This window comes from Portunus trituberculatus, chromosome 37 (genome assembly GCF_017591435.1).
Source record: "Portunus trituberculatus isolate SZX2019 chromosome 37, ASM1759143v1, whole genome shotgun sequence".
Lineage (NCBI taxonomy): Eukaryota > Metazoa > Arthropoda > Malacostraca > Decapoda > Portunidae > Portunus > Portunus trituberculatus.
Window position 1 is genome coordinate 30068728 of NC_059291.1, and position 14682 is coordinate 30083409.

The 14682-nt window shown below is 34.4% G+C and overlaps 1 protein-coding gene and 1 long non-coding RNA gene across 8 annotated transcripts in view; one reads left to right on the forward strand and one right to left on the reverse strand.

The window, feature by feature from the left end:
* Nucleotides 1-3981, forward strand: part of LOC123514319 — a 36434-nt gene extending 32453 nt beyond the window's left edge. Inside the window, exon 3 of one of the 2 annotated variants that reach the window (XR_006677570.1) lies at nt 3863-3981. This is a non-coding gene — a long non-coding RNA (uncharacterized LOC123514319). Of the gene's footprint in view, nt 1-2659; nt 2876-3862 lie in introns of those variants that run through there. The other variant, XR_006677569.1, reaches the window with a different exon arrangement.
* Nucleotides 1-14682, reverse strand: part of LOC123514317 (teneurin-m-like) — a 581802-nt gene that overhangs the window by 9308 nt on the left and 557812 nt on the right. For 4 of the 6 annotated variants that reach the window (XM_045272141.1, XM_045272145.1, XM_045272142.1 and 1 more), the window contains 8 exons: nt 13934-13960; nt 9804-10023; nt 8768-9003; nt 7936-8109; nt 6726-6898; nt 5581-5830; nt 3056-4491; nt 2577-2812 (listed from right to left, as the gene is read on the reverse strand). In XM_045272141.1, the coding sequence (XP_045128076.1) occupies nt 2577-2812; nt 3056-4491; nt 5581-5830; nt 6726-6898; nt 7936-8109; nt 8768-9003; nt 9804-10023; nt 13934-13960 (2752 nt within the window). The remainder of the gene's footprint in view (nt 1-2576; nt 2813-3055; nt 4492-5580; nt 5831-6725; nt 6899-7935; nt 8110-8767; nt 9004-9803; nt 10024-13933; nt 13961-14682) is intronic. The other 2 variants (XM_045272144.1, XM_045272143.1) reach the window with 1 other exon arrangement.

The window sequence follows — 14682 nt, forward strand, 5'->3', positions numbered from 1 at the left end:
CTCATTCACCAGTACACTAAACATATTTATAAAGTTTCTCATCCACCAGTGCACTAAACATATTTATAACTAAATATGGTAATAAGTAGCCATAAAATTGGATGGGAATACACACATAATTGGAACTTCCTGTTATCACTAATTATAATGTACCCTTCAAATACATCACAGTTACAGAACATCTGACAATTAACCCATAACTAAGTCACAGGCCAGACTGGAGAGCTTACACATGCAAGCCACAGCACTGGCTGCAGTAACTTTAGTCACTTTTCTTAAAGGTTTATGCACTTGTACCAATGAATATGGATCAGTGTTGTGTACTGGGATGCCTTTTGATGTAACTTGGACCTACACAGTATGATGTACAGCATGTAACTGGAACCTTACATGATTTAAATACTATTTTTAAACTTGGCAGCCAATATTTTCCTTCTGTGTGTTAAAATGGGTGAGTCCACACTTAACATCTCATTACAAATATGTGCTTTTGTGTTAATACAATAGAAAAAAACATTTACAGGCAACCCCGGCTTAACGAACAGGTTATGTTCCTAAAAAAAACCTCGGTTAGGTGAATTTTCATTGAGCGAACCAATTATAAGTTTAACCCCTGACTTGAGCTTCCATTGAGATTATTAAACAAAGCGAGAGTGCATCATAGTACAGTAAAAGGTTTAATGAAAGTAAAAATTATGAAGTTAAACATTTAAGCAGTTTAATTTAAGATAAGTCATTATAATGTACACTAATGTATGTATGTAAGTAACTTTATAATGTTGATCTTAAATTTATGAAGGGAGGGAGAGTGGAGTGGGAAATACGCTAGCTGGCAACCTGTGGAACGTAAACAAAGGGCGCATCATTGTATCACATACAAAACTTATGTACCACATTTCCACAAGGCTTTCCATTTTATCCATTGCAGAGTCACGAGTTCAGGTGGTTCTTTTAGCTTGCAAGGAAGATATGATCTCACCAGCCTTCTTAATAGAGTCTGCTGACTTGAAAATGGTAGACAGTAGATGCAAGCCATGGTGGCGAGCAATGCTATTAGTTTTCTCGGCTCTCTCGTGTCTGTGAATAATATCCAGCTTCACTTCGAGAGTAAGAGACTTCCTGGTCTTCTTAGCAATGCTAGGCGACATTGCAGGGCATTTTGGTGTCATGTTGAGTGAGGGAAGACGAGCTGCTGCTGACGCTGTTATTGTTTTGAACTAGGTGCGCGTGTTGTCCACAAGAGAAGCTGGTGTACTCAAAAGCCTGTCGACTTGCGTGATACGGCGAGGCTTTCAAACTTGGAAAAAATTACTTTGATAAAATTTCGTTAAAGTGAGTTTGGTGTTCGTTAAATGAGCAGATGGTAGTAAAATGAAACCTTTGTTGTATCGAAATTTCATTGTGTGAACCTTCGTTAAGCGGGGATTGCCTGTACTTTACACTACATGAAAACTGCAGCCTGTTCTGATAAAATTAGATGATCTGGAAACAGGAATTCTCCTACCTCCACCACAACAACTATCTTCATTATCTTGCTCATCAATACAAAAAGCATCTACTAGCTGGCTGAAACCACCTCAACTTAAGTATGCTCAACCCTTCTTTATCGGAATTTTGGTTAATCCGGAAGGTGTTCTGATAATTTAATAATTTAAGTGCAAATGGTAAAAAAATTCATTAAGACAGTGTGCCTCACACACTTCCAGAAACAACCAATAGATGGTAGCACCGCTGTAGCAGGCGGTTGTAAACAAGTCTGGCCAATGCTAGTGAACACTGTGTATATTGTCTGGTATTAGCGAACAAGTTTGTGCATTTTCGTTACCTTAGAACTCGTAATTAGACCTCCCAAGGGTGTTAGGCATAAGTGAATGGTTCTAGCTGTGATTTAAAAGCTGGAATTACTAGGAAAATTAGAGAAAGGAGCTAGAAATGCAGGTGTTTGTGAGGAGTATGGTGTGGCCAAGCAAAGTGTATTGGACATTAGTATATCAAAAGATAAGTGTGTAGGATATTCTGTCAAATACTTTGTAAGTGCATAATCAAGTAAAAGTTTGGTAAAGGTGCACCAAGAAAAAATGTAAGGAGTGGAAAAGATGCTGGCACAGAAATTGATATAGAGAATTTCTGAGGGAACAATGGGTGATTGTGGCAATTCTGCAATCAACACAGACTTTTAATGCTATTGTGCTGAGTGAAGCTGGCGATTACTGTTAGGTTAGTTTTTAGTGTTAGATTAGAGATTAACCTGGATTAAGTTTGTTTTGGTTTAGTTGGTCAGGGAAACCACAGTAGACTAAATTTTGCCATCTGTAAATGTCTAAGGAGATAAACTACCATATTTGGAGAGGAAAAAATGAAGGACCCATTTGTGTTATCTAGACTTTTCCATTATCTGGCCCATTGCCTGCACCATTTAATCAGGAAAAATGAGTCAAGTGTATGTAATGAAGTAATATTGGGTTTTCCTATACTCTTCATGCAATCTTTCGCCTTATAACTGAGAAAATTTTTGAGAACTTTTTTATACTGATAACTGTGCACAATAGGTGAGAATGGGGGGGAGAGTAACAAACCTGTGTTGCTGTGCCACTTTCATCTCTTGTGTCCAAGAAGTATTTCCAGTCAAAGCTGTTGACAAGTTCATCTCCTATTTCAGTGCGCTGCCTACCAGGCACAGGATATGACTGTGCTAAAGTGTGATCTTGTAGAAGATTATAAGGCACTGTCTCAGTAGCGATGTGGTGTCCCCAAGCTGTACGTGTCACCACAGCACCATCAGCAAGCTGAGCAGTGACACTGGAGGCAGATCCTGGAAATGCATTTTTATTTATGAAATGCAAGTTATTTTAATAAAAATCTCTCATCAACTTCATTTCTCATATTGTATTTTTTAAAGACCTGAGGAATCAATGAAGGATCCAACTAAATTGATTTCAGTTAATGTTGGGATAAATTTCTAACTGCTATCCAATTCACAAAGACGATTAAGCAATGAAATGTAGTTTTTGAAGATATCAAACAATTTACTGTTAAAAAATAGCTTTTCACTTACCTACAGTCTCAGTGACCAGTGCTCCCTTGATAAGCATGGTGACTGGTGCTGTGCCATCCCGAGTAACTGTTACTCTTGCTCCCTTTTGGCTCAGGTCAAATGACAAATCAATCACTTGCCCAGAAGGTGTAACTGCTCTTGTGAGGCGACCATAAGTGTCATATGTATACACATGGGCACGACCTGTGGAATCCATGCGAGACCGTAGGAGACCAGTAGCACCATGGTATGTGAGGGTTATGTTGTGCTCATCGGGTGTGACAAATTCCATCAGCTTACGAGTACGTGACATCTGTAGCCTGCATTTCTGCTGTCTTGAGTTTTCAATTGTAGTTACTTGTCCTGTGTATTGGCGACGGAAGGAAACTCTATTCCCACTGGCATCTGTGACTGTTGACAGTCTTCCATTACTTGTATTAACATTATAGGCAAACATGTACTTTGTTCGCCTCGTAGGAATACTACGAGTTTCTATATGGTGGCCAAATCTATTGAATATGTAAACTTCTTGTGTTTCTGGGGAGAAAACTTCATACAAACGTTGTGCGTTTGGCTCAGGAATTGAGGAAGTGACGGAGCGAATTCGTAAGTTACCTTGGTCTAGGACATGAACAGTGCCATCTGGAGTTACACATAATGCTGAAATGGTGGAAAACACAGCTGTGGCAGCTAGAACGTGAGACTCATCAAAGCACTGACAGTTCTCATCCTGGCAATTACACTTTGAATCTGCACCAGCGAAGTCATGAATGCGTTCATCCGTTTCAATGATCCTTATGCGATTAATGCGTTCATTGTCACTTTCAGCAATGTACAAGTCCCCGTTAGGAGCAAATGCAAGGCTCTGAGGGGACCGAAGTGTTGTGTGAGCAGCTAAATCAGAAGGTGCATCATGGCTCAGTGGTGGACAATGAAGAGGTCTTCCAGCCACCACCTTTATCTGCCCATCGTGTGTCAGCCGCAGTACATGATGGTCATCCAAAACATAGAGAGAATCATCAAGAGGATTAATAGCCAAAGCTGTTGGCCAGCGCAAGCTTACTTCAGAGACAGGTACAGTTCCTTCACAAGGTAATGGCCGCCAGTGTGCTCGGTGCCGATGGTTTCCTATGACAGTGGTAATGATTCCATCAGAGTCTACTGCACGGACATTGGTGCCATCCGCGAAGTACAAGACATCATCAACAGACAATGCCATTCCCTTAGGATATTGAAGTTTAGCATCTCTAGCAAGGGAGTTGTCACCACAACCCACTTCATCTCCAGGTAAACATCGCTCACCAGATCCAACATAGGGCATATAGTTTTGCTCTGGCCTTGAGAAGTCATCAGGGTCTCGAACTTTAAGAATCAGGTGAGCTTCATGATCACTGATATAAACATCACCGGTTACTGGGCTCACTGCTAGATGGTACCGGTATGACACACGTGTTTCGCTGAAAAGTGTGAGTTCTGGATTAGTAATTAAAATCACCAATAAAACATAACTTTCCTCAGTTATTACAAACCCTTCGTTCTTAATCTGTAAATAAAATGCTGCCTCTCTTTATGAGCAACCAGTATGCTCCTTCTGCAATTACTATAATCTGTTAATAAGTGATCTTGTATCATTACTAAGTTGAAACATGGTTTATTTGAGTGGTTGCCTGTGATGAGAGGCCAAGTGCCAACTATTTTGCAGTGAATTTAATAATAATGGAATCAATTATAATTTCCTTTGCCCTAGAAGCAACAGAAAAGTGATTATAGTTGTACTGAATATAATAGTAACATTCATAAATCAGAACAGTGTATACCTCATCACTGAGTTATTCCCATCCTTGTCTCATTTGGTAAATATCAGATATTTGTATAACTACCTTGGTATTCACTGATACTTTGGCTTGGCCCTATCACAAAAAATAAAATTATTACAGTGCGCAATTCATAAACATGGCTTTCCAAAATAGATTAACACCATAATCTCGTTTATATTTACAAGTTTCAAAACATTTTTGTGTAATCCTAAATTTGCTTTTTGGAATGTCCTCTGTAGGGTCTGTCATTGCCAGTCATTGTGTGTATTGCCTTTGGCCAACATTCCTCTTACAGAAGAAAAGAAGGGGGGAAGGATAGTTCAGACTGGCCAGTATGGCACTAAGGATGGGGAGGCCACATCTATCTTAATTCCCTAAATATCAATGTTTACAATACCTATGCAAATTTCTCCTGCCTGTAAATCTTGTGATAGTATTAGGATATAGTAATGCCTTGTGTATGAACTAACCCAAATAAACAATGGCTTCCTATAAAGACATCTGATACTTACCAAATAAGACAAAGATGATAATAGTGTAGCACATGAAGTATATATACGTACACTATGATTTATAAATATTAGCATCATACATAACATACCTATGCTTGCACTATCATTCTCTCTAGAATAGGAGAAATATTAAAGAATTCATTTCACAGTTAACTCCATTCCAAAGTATTTGGCAGTTGGGTCCCTTATTACAGGTACAGTTTTCCAAAGCACTTACTTTAAGCTGACCACAGTTTTTACTGTGTTGTCAGGTAAGATACGACGAATTAAGTTGAAGTCTGCAATATAAAGTGACCCGTCTGGACCTGAAGCTAAAGCTGCAGGGGTGAGGAGACGCTGCCTCTTGGCATGTCCGTCACAAGGCTTACAGGAAATCTCCCTCTGATGGCCATCTCCCATAAGATTTCTCATGACCCTTGGCTTCTGTTTCAGGTGAATGTTACGTCCATCTCCCTTCTGCAAAATGCCTGTGAAGGGAGCAGATTTTAAGTTTATGACGATCTAGAAAACTATCACTGAATTCCTTTATTGCATCAAACTTAGGTTACACTATCTGCAAATTAAGAAGACTAGAAATGCAAAAAATCTAATTTCATGCAATATAATCTTCAAAATCATTATAAATGTATAAAAAAAAGGCAGATCCTATGTACCTCTTGAGTTGCTTATCACTGCCTAACCTAGATCCTTTGTCTTTGCTTTTAATTTAATATCCATATCTTATTTGCATATACTACCTGTTGGAATAGTGTGCAGAGTGGCAGCAGGTATTGTTCGCTTTGATGTGAGAAATAGAGTTGAATAATGTTTTAAGGATACACCAGATGTTGCTGGGAACTGATACTTTATAAATGTACTAGTAAATGATGCTGAAAAATATTGCTTTCAATCAGTACAATCTAGTGCTACTGTAAATGGAAGCTTTATATTTTTATAACTGCTATTAGTTTTGCTAAGAAAGAATGATTGGAACCTCTACTATCTAGAATGGTTTTGAATGGATCCATTGCAGCTGTACAGTTTAGTGCTACTAAGCTTTAAACTAATAAACTATGCAGTCAGAACTACCACTATTGAGTATTAATTTTTTTTTTTCATTACTCATTGAATATGATTTCCAAATGTTTTATTCGTAAGTAACACTTTCTTTAAAGGAATGGAAAGAAAAGTCATTCCCTTTGGTAGAAAAGGAAAAATGATCCATATATGGCACTAATTATAAAAACAAATTAAGTAAATTTATGGCACTAATGATAAGTTCTTATCACTACACTTGCAGGGAATTCAATGCATTATCATCTACATAGATATTTTTCTTAAAAGACAGAGATTCACCATAGAATAAATACAACAGTGACTCACCTTCATGGAAATTGTATCTATGCTGGATTGAAAGATCCCAGCCTCCAATATCTGATATGCTCATGTCATGTCCAGATACTTGAGTAGTTTGTGCATCCCATATGATCTGATCACAGTTGCTGTATGCAAAGCCCACCTTCACCACAGCCCATGTTACACCATATACTCGTTGCCTGTGCAAAACATACATTACACACACACACACACATATATATATATATATATATATATATATATATATATATATATATATATATATATATATATATATATATTATAGATACACAAATTACCTGTGATAATTTAGGAATAAGGAATCCTATAAAAAAAATACTAGAATTTACGTTATGTTCATTAATTTTCACTCTTAAAAAGATAATCTGATATCTCCAAGACAGTCAGGAATATGGATAGGGTATTGCACCAATTGTTCTAGGCCATGGAGGATAGCAAAACTATAAAGGCAAGTTCATCACGATGGTCTGTGAAGGGAGAGAAAAGCCAAAGCTGCTGGTGAACAATGAAATCTCCAGGAATAGAAAGAGGAAAATCAGGATATGCTTCACTTTGGAAGTCAGTCTTTTCTTTTTTTCTCATTTTTTCTATAGTTAGAGGAGTTATGTGAGAGGTAAACAGTACAGTACAGTAGTAGCTACTCTGTTGTCATAACCAGATGGTGAAAGATTGATCAAATTCAGTTGTGCACATAAATGCAACATCCTGCTTTGATTGGATTATAAATGAGGATAGAGACAGTAGAAGGGAACAGAGAAACTGCTACTTAGTTGTGACATACAAGAGGAGTTATGCTCCTACTGTCTTATCTCTGTATCTGCTTTTGTCTAATATATCTTTAAATTCATGAAAATGTTTTGTATAGACCACTTCTGCATCCAGGTTATGTTTAAACTTGTTGCTCTACAATGGAAACTTGAATTTGTTGATGCCTCTTCTTTTGGTTTATTTTTGACTCCCATTCCTCTTGCATCTAGTTCAAACAGATAACCACCATCCACTACCTATTTCTTCATAGCTCTATATACTGAAGTAAGGCTATCTTCTTTTTTCTATATTAGAAATGTTAACATTTCTTTGTGAGAAATCTTACAGGTTTTGGGCCATCCAAGCTATTACTCTCTGCATACTTTCTATCTTTGCTATGTCCTTTTAAAATAGAGATCATACCAATAGTGTGTGTATGTTCACTCACCTATATACATTTAGTCGATTCCATGCATATGTAAACTTGATGTCAGGATCAGCTTCAAATGTTTTCTCAAAAAGAATTCCTTCTATAGTAATTCTGAGATATATTCGTCGCAGTGTCTCTGGGATGACTGATGGTGTTAACTGAAGCTGAATTGTGGACTCGTATCCCAGAGCTCTGTGAGACACATGGGTATTGCATTAGTACAACTATGATCCAGTGCATTATTCACCACATAAGGAAGACATTTATAGAAATCACACTGAAAGGGATTGATAAAGTAATGTAGTCAAAATGTTTGTAAAAATATATAGTAATTTAAGAAATATAAAAAAAATGATATTTTCTTCAAATGCCTTCTCATTCACTGGTCAATGTCTTGTGTCTAAATTATTTAATTAAGAATTACTACTAAATATTATCACAATGCTTCTTTAGTGCATGACTGAAGCAGCAATTTTGTCTAATTATGCTACTGTTAAGTTTTCATTAAAGATGAACTGATTCATGAATAGTTAATATGTATCCTTTGTTTAAAAAAAAATAAATAAATGGCAAAAAAAAAATACCATCTAAAATGAAACCATTACAACACAATATGTCATTATTATTATACGATTCCCTTCCAAAAAATATTTCATAGTGTATTCTCTGTAGTCGAAAAAGTGAATACAAAAGAAGGGAAAACGACAGTTGCATTTTTTTGTTTTCACTTTGTCATAGAGGTTTTGAAATGTCCAACTGGCTATGGTAGGATAGATATCTTGACATTGAGATATTAAGGTGATTTTCTCTTGCGATAAAAGAATCAAATACCAGAAAAGCATTAGCATACCTTGAAGAATGGTAGACTAAATGAAGTCCAGTTCCAGGGATATTTAGACTCTCTTGCACTACTTGAGATTCTGTCAGGATTGCAGAACACTCAGGACATCCACCTTGAAAACCATGTTTCCAAGTAGCCAGAACAACAGGCTTCAGCTCGTCATAACTGTGATCAGGACAGGGAGTTTGTGGTGGTGGAGGCACAACGTCTGCCATGGTCATAACAATGGTGTCTGTGACAACAATCTGAAAAAAAAGAAGTAGCATACATTGGAACTTGTCAAAAAATGTGAAAATGTCACTAAAATTTATCACAGCATAATGTTCCCCTTCTGAAAAAGTCCTTAGCAATCAGATTTTCATTGTATGCAAGGAAATTTGCTCTCTGCCTTAAGGCTTTTGTCCTGCACAGCAATCATACCACCTATCTAAAAAAAAATCTGCATGCTGAAAAAGAAATAAAAATTCATGTGTTCAATAATACAATTTGTGAGGGAACAAGAGGAAAAAAAAAAAAAAAAATCAGTATATTGAATAAGTAGATAATGAATATTCAAGTACTAAATCTTATTTATCTGGCTGTGTGATGAGATGGATGACATGACTTGGTAGAACATCTTAAGCGTTTCTAGATAAAAAGTAGTATGTCAGTTAGGAGATCCAATATTAGATAAATAAGAATCTGAGTGGAAATCTCAGCTGGAAGTACTTAACAAATGTTGATGCTGGATAACTAAGACTATGCTTACAGACAAGATATTAAACTAATTGTTTCCAACAGTAACTAGTGTTTCTTGATAGGCAAACACTTCAACTGAGGATAATGTTAAACAAGAAAGTAAAACAAAATTGTTAAATTTCAGTTTATCTTATGTAATATTGTTGGTTTCATTTTATTTACTTTTATTTCATTTTATTTATTTAATTATTTTTTATTCCTGTAGGAGGGATACTGGCCAAGGGCAACAAAAATTGATAATTGAATTTACCTTATATCTCAAAAATTAATATAAAATCACTGAATCAAATCAGAAATAAACACTTACTTCATTCCAAGGCACCCACACTGTTGCAGTGACTTGGGAAAATGGTGACTTCCCAAACAGCAATCTGACAGCACCACCTCCATTAACCATGAGATCAAACCAGCCTCCAGGGCGTGTTAGAGTGAAGCCTGTGTCTGCTGGCCGGTAGTGGGACACTCTTACTCCTCTGAGTCCTGTTCCTCTCCCGCTGATTACTCTTCCACGTACCACTGAGGCACGACTACATGCAAAATAGGAGTGTTGTTAGTAACATGGCAAATTTTTTTTTTCTTTTTTTGATTAAGAAAGACAAAATTCAAAGAATAACTCTGAATACATAATTGTTTAAAGTTCTTTGACTGGAATACAGTAATCCTTCTTTATAACAGGGCATTAATTTCTTGAGTTGCAAGTGGCAAGAATTTGTTTACTATCCACTTCAATAGGCAGAGTGGTGGTGCATTAACTACACTGTAACTAAGAGATCACTGTATCTATGAGATTTTTCAATTCAATTCAATTCATATCTAGGGAACAATTTTACAATTTTTTTTTTTTTTTTCCAAAATTTTAAGTGATAATTTGCCTGAATGAGAGAGGCAAAGGTGGGTACAATATTATTATTATTAATTCTGCACATTCAAAGCATAAAGCATTTTTAATGGGTCTGTAGGGTGCAGTTGTCAGTAGGCAGTAATGGTTATATTCAAAACACTTCATGGGGTTTCCTTGCTATCGTAATGTGCTGAGCTTTTTCTTCTCTTCTCATGATAAAAGGAAAACAAGACAAGAAAATGCTGAGAAGTGTAACATTAAACACACTAAGTAGTAATATACAATAATGTCAGCACTACAACTTGAATAATGTAAATACATATAGATTAGATTAGAGATCAGCGAGGCACAGACGTGCACATTTAGAATGTAGTATTTCATCACTTTATTTTTTGCTTCATCTAATGACTTTAAGAAACATTAGTAATGATGGAAAAGTGCAAGAAGCAAGTAACAGGCATTATTGCTTAATAATGTTACTTGGTAATTATGAGTTCAATTATCTGTTTAGTAAGATGGTCCTTTGATTTTATAAGAGGCCACAATAAAGGCACACTCAGTAATCAGACCATAGTATGTGTGTCAGCTCAAGTGAATATACAGTTCAAAATCCTTTCAGTAAATAATGTTTTAGATTACTTTGGTAACCTTTTCGTTGGTGCCTACTGCATCAATGTCCACTATAATGAAGGATTACTGAACTTTTCAAAACACAATATTCCAACATAGCCAGAGCATGAAAAAGATGAAATAAAAGATATTTCTGTTCTTATCATATACAATACATGAAAAAAAGCAACCAGACACAATTTACAGGAATAAAAAACCTCACACAATAATATTTCATCAAGATGGTAAGGCACAATTCAAAAGTAACAAAGTCTAACATAGTGTAGTATTTGATCAGATCAAACAGTAAATTCATCACACTAAGCTTCAAGCCATACAAAGCAGGATTAAAAGAGTTTCATTGAGATAAAGCTCTGAATTCTAAGTATAATTCCACTTCTATGTAAGATAACACATTCAATATAAAAGGTAAATCAATTAATATATATATATATATATATATATATATATATATATATATATATATATATATATATATATATATATATATATATATATATATATATATATATATATATATATAAACAAAGGCACTTAGAATCATACTATACCAGTGCCATAGTACCTAAACTTGTTACTGTGTTCCCCAAACATCCCTTCATCTGGGGAAGGAGTTAAGAGGTTTGGAGTTCATGCTGCATTAAGGTCAAAATTCCTAATAAGAAAATGTAATTAACATCCTCCACAGCAGTCTTGATATAAGCCCAGAGTTTGGAAGTATAAAATACCATACGTCTCCTTAAAAAGACCACTTTGTGTAGCCAATCAGAGCTAGGTATTGTAGGCACCTAAGCTACTGAGCACTTCTAGATCACTGGGAGTGCAGGAGAGATGCCCTCTGGATCAATCAGTGTCCACAATTCAGCTAGTGAAACAATGCTTGTATTTACCCAAGTCAAGCTGTAAGCATTTTAATGTGTAGTTTTACTACCAAATACAATTAATAATAATACAAAACTTTCTCCACTTTTAACTTTTAGAGACTTTACTTTTATAAATTTTACTTCAGTGTTAACATTCTCATTATCACCATAGTTCAGTAAGTCATTACTGAAATGAGGATGATAGAGCATGATAGCAGAGATATTACTCATTATTTAAAAAGAAAATGTGGTGGAATTCCTTTTTTTCTGATTTATGCATGTTTACATGTTGCCAGAGGAGATTTTTTTTTTCTAATAGGGTACAATACTTGGCACAGTAGGATTCTAGACACCTCCTATGATCTCTTATCTGAGATGCTTTTGTGAAATCTTTAAGACCTGCATAGTCACAGCACCAAAGAGATATATAGAAAAGATAACTGAAAACAAAATGGTATGCACACATCTACCTTTCACAAATAGGCAACTCTTATATATATATATATATATATATATATATATATATATATATATATATATATATATATATATATATATATATATATATATATATATATATATATATATAAAAAAAAAAAAAAAAAAAAAAAAAACTAGATACCGGGGGCCTTTAAGACTTACAGTGGTATGAGTTTGGAAAGTACCTGTCAATGTCTAATGCTGATGAACGTGAAAGACTAGAAAGATATAACTTTTCTTATGAGAAATGTTTAACCATCTTGCACTGCTAGGAGAATTGTAACCTCTGTCAGACATTTATTATGACATTTTTTGCACTTGGCTTAATCCAGCTGAAAGCAAGAGTATCTTAAATATTTCAACACAACAAAATACACACTGTTCACTCAATGAATGTATAAAACTGAGATGGATCCAAAGAACTTTTACTACAATTAATAATTTAATTATCTCATTTGATTGTTTCAACATAGGTAATCCTATTTGTTTGAAATGTATCACAAATGAGTTAATATTTTCTGTATTCACTAGTGTGTGTGTGTGTGTGTGTGTGTGTGTGTGTGTGTGTGTGTGTGTGTGTGTGCAAAAATTTATAGGCATAAAAAATATTTACCTGAATAAATCCTTGAAAATTTCTGATTCCATCAAATTGTTTCCTAACATATATGTTAACTAGATATTCAAATACATTCATCACATCTGAACAATAAATTCTTCCAGAATTTCTTACTTCTATATAATGAAAAGTGAATATAATACATATGATAATTAGCAGGAAGCATTCTGATTCCATGCAATTGTGTTTTATGCAGCAATAGCTTAAATGACAAATTTGAGAAGTCTTTAATAAAGACTACTGATAGGAAATAGCCGAATTGGAATTTGCCAAGTGACATCATGCTTTCTCTCTTCTTTCTGTGAAACGTCTTTCCCTTAGTGGAACTTATGAAGAGAGAGTGGTGTATAAGGACTGATTTTTGTAATGTGAGGTTAGAGTAATATGGGAGGAGGTGGCTGTACTAGATGATGAGACAGCTTGAGGCATGCCACAAATGGCTGAGGGCCAAGTGGTGGAATTAGTTACATCTAGGTAAGCAGTTCTTGGCTTGAGGCCTGAGTCTTGATGGTTTATCATAAAATAAGGCTCAAAGATTGTGTTACATTTTGTGGTCTACATACTAAATACTTTTATAAGAAATACATCAATTACTGAAAATCAAATACTATAGGCAATGATGAAATAAGTTGCAGACTACCATGTAGTAATTATAGAGATGAGGCATATGTGTCTTTTGCCTCCTACCTCACCATCAAAAGCCTACAAGCATGCTGCACATCTGAACATTCTTGGCTACAATCCACACGTATTCTAAGGCTGTGATTCAAGACTCGTAGAAATTAAGGGCCCCCGGTACATCGATGATATGCACGCAGTCTAATACAACATACAACTCAAGTTAGGTGTGTATTGATATGCCTGTTTGCATATCTCTTTCTAAATATATAGATGTTCTATAATTAGCAGAGCAAAAAATTTACCAATCTTTGATATTATAAGCAAAAATAAACAAAATTCCCATGCAATGCTTCTATGGTATTCATCCCATGCACTTTACCACTCACCTCTCGTTTATGTAATTCCTGTGCATGCTGAAGAAAAACAGACCATCTATATTAGTTAAGTACGAGGCAGTAATTACTAAAAAAGCACCAGCCTCATCTACTCAATGACTTGTTATTTTACCCGGCTGAGAGAGTGACCATATCAAGTGATCACTGTTTCCAAGTGAAATATGTATGGGACAAGTAGTCTGTTTCATCTAACTTGAGAAAACTTTTTTTCCAAGCTCCGTTTTTTTTTTTTTTTTTTTTTTTATCTTATTTGTTTTAATACAAAACAAATTTTGTAGCTCTTTATATTTAATGCATTTTATCACCTGTATATTTTTCCTATGTTTACATACCATTAATTATGTGTGTGTGTGTGTGTGTGTGTGTATATATATATATATATATATATATATATATATATATATATATATATATATATATATATATATATATATATATATATATATATATATATATATATATCTATCTATCTATATATATATATATATATATATATATATATATATATATATATATATATATATATATATATATATATATATATATATATATATATATATATATATATATATATATATATATATATATATATATATATATATATATATATATATATATATATATATATATATATATATATATATATATATATATATATATATATATATATATATATATATATATATATATATATATATATATATATATATATATATATATATATATATATATATATATAT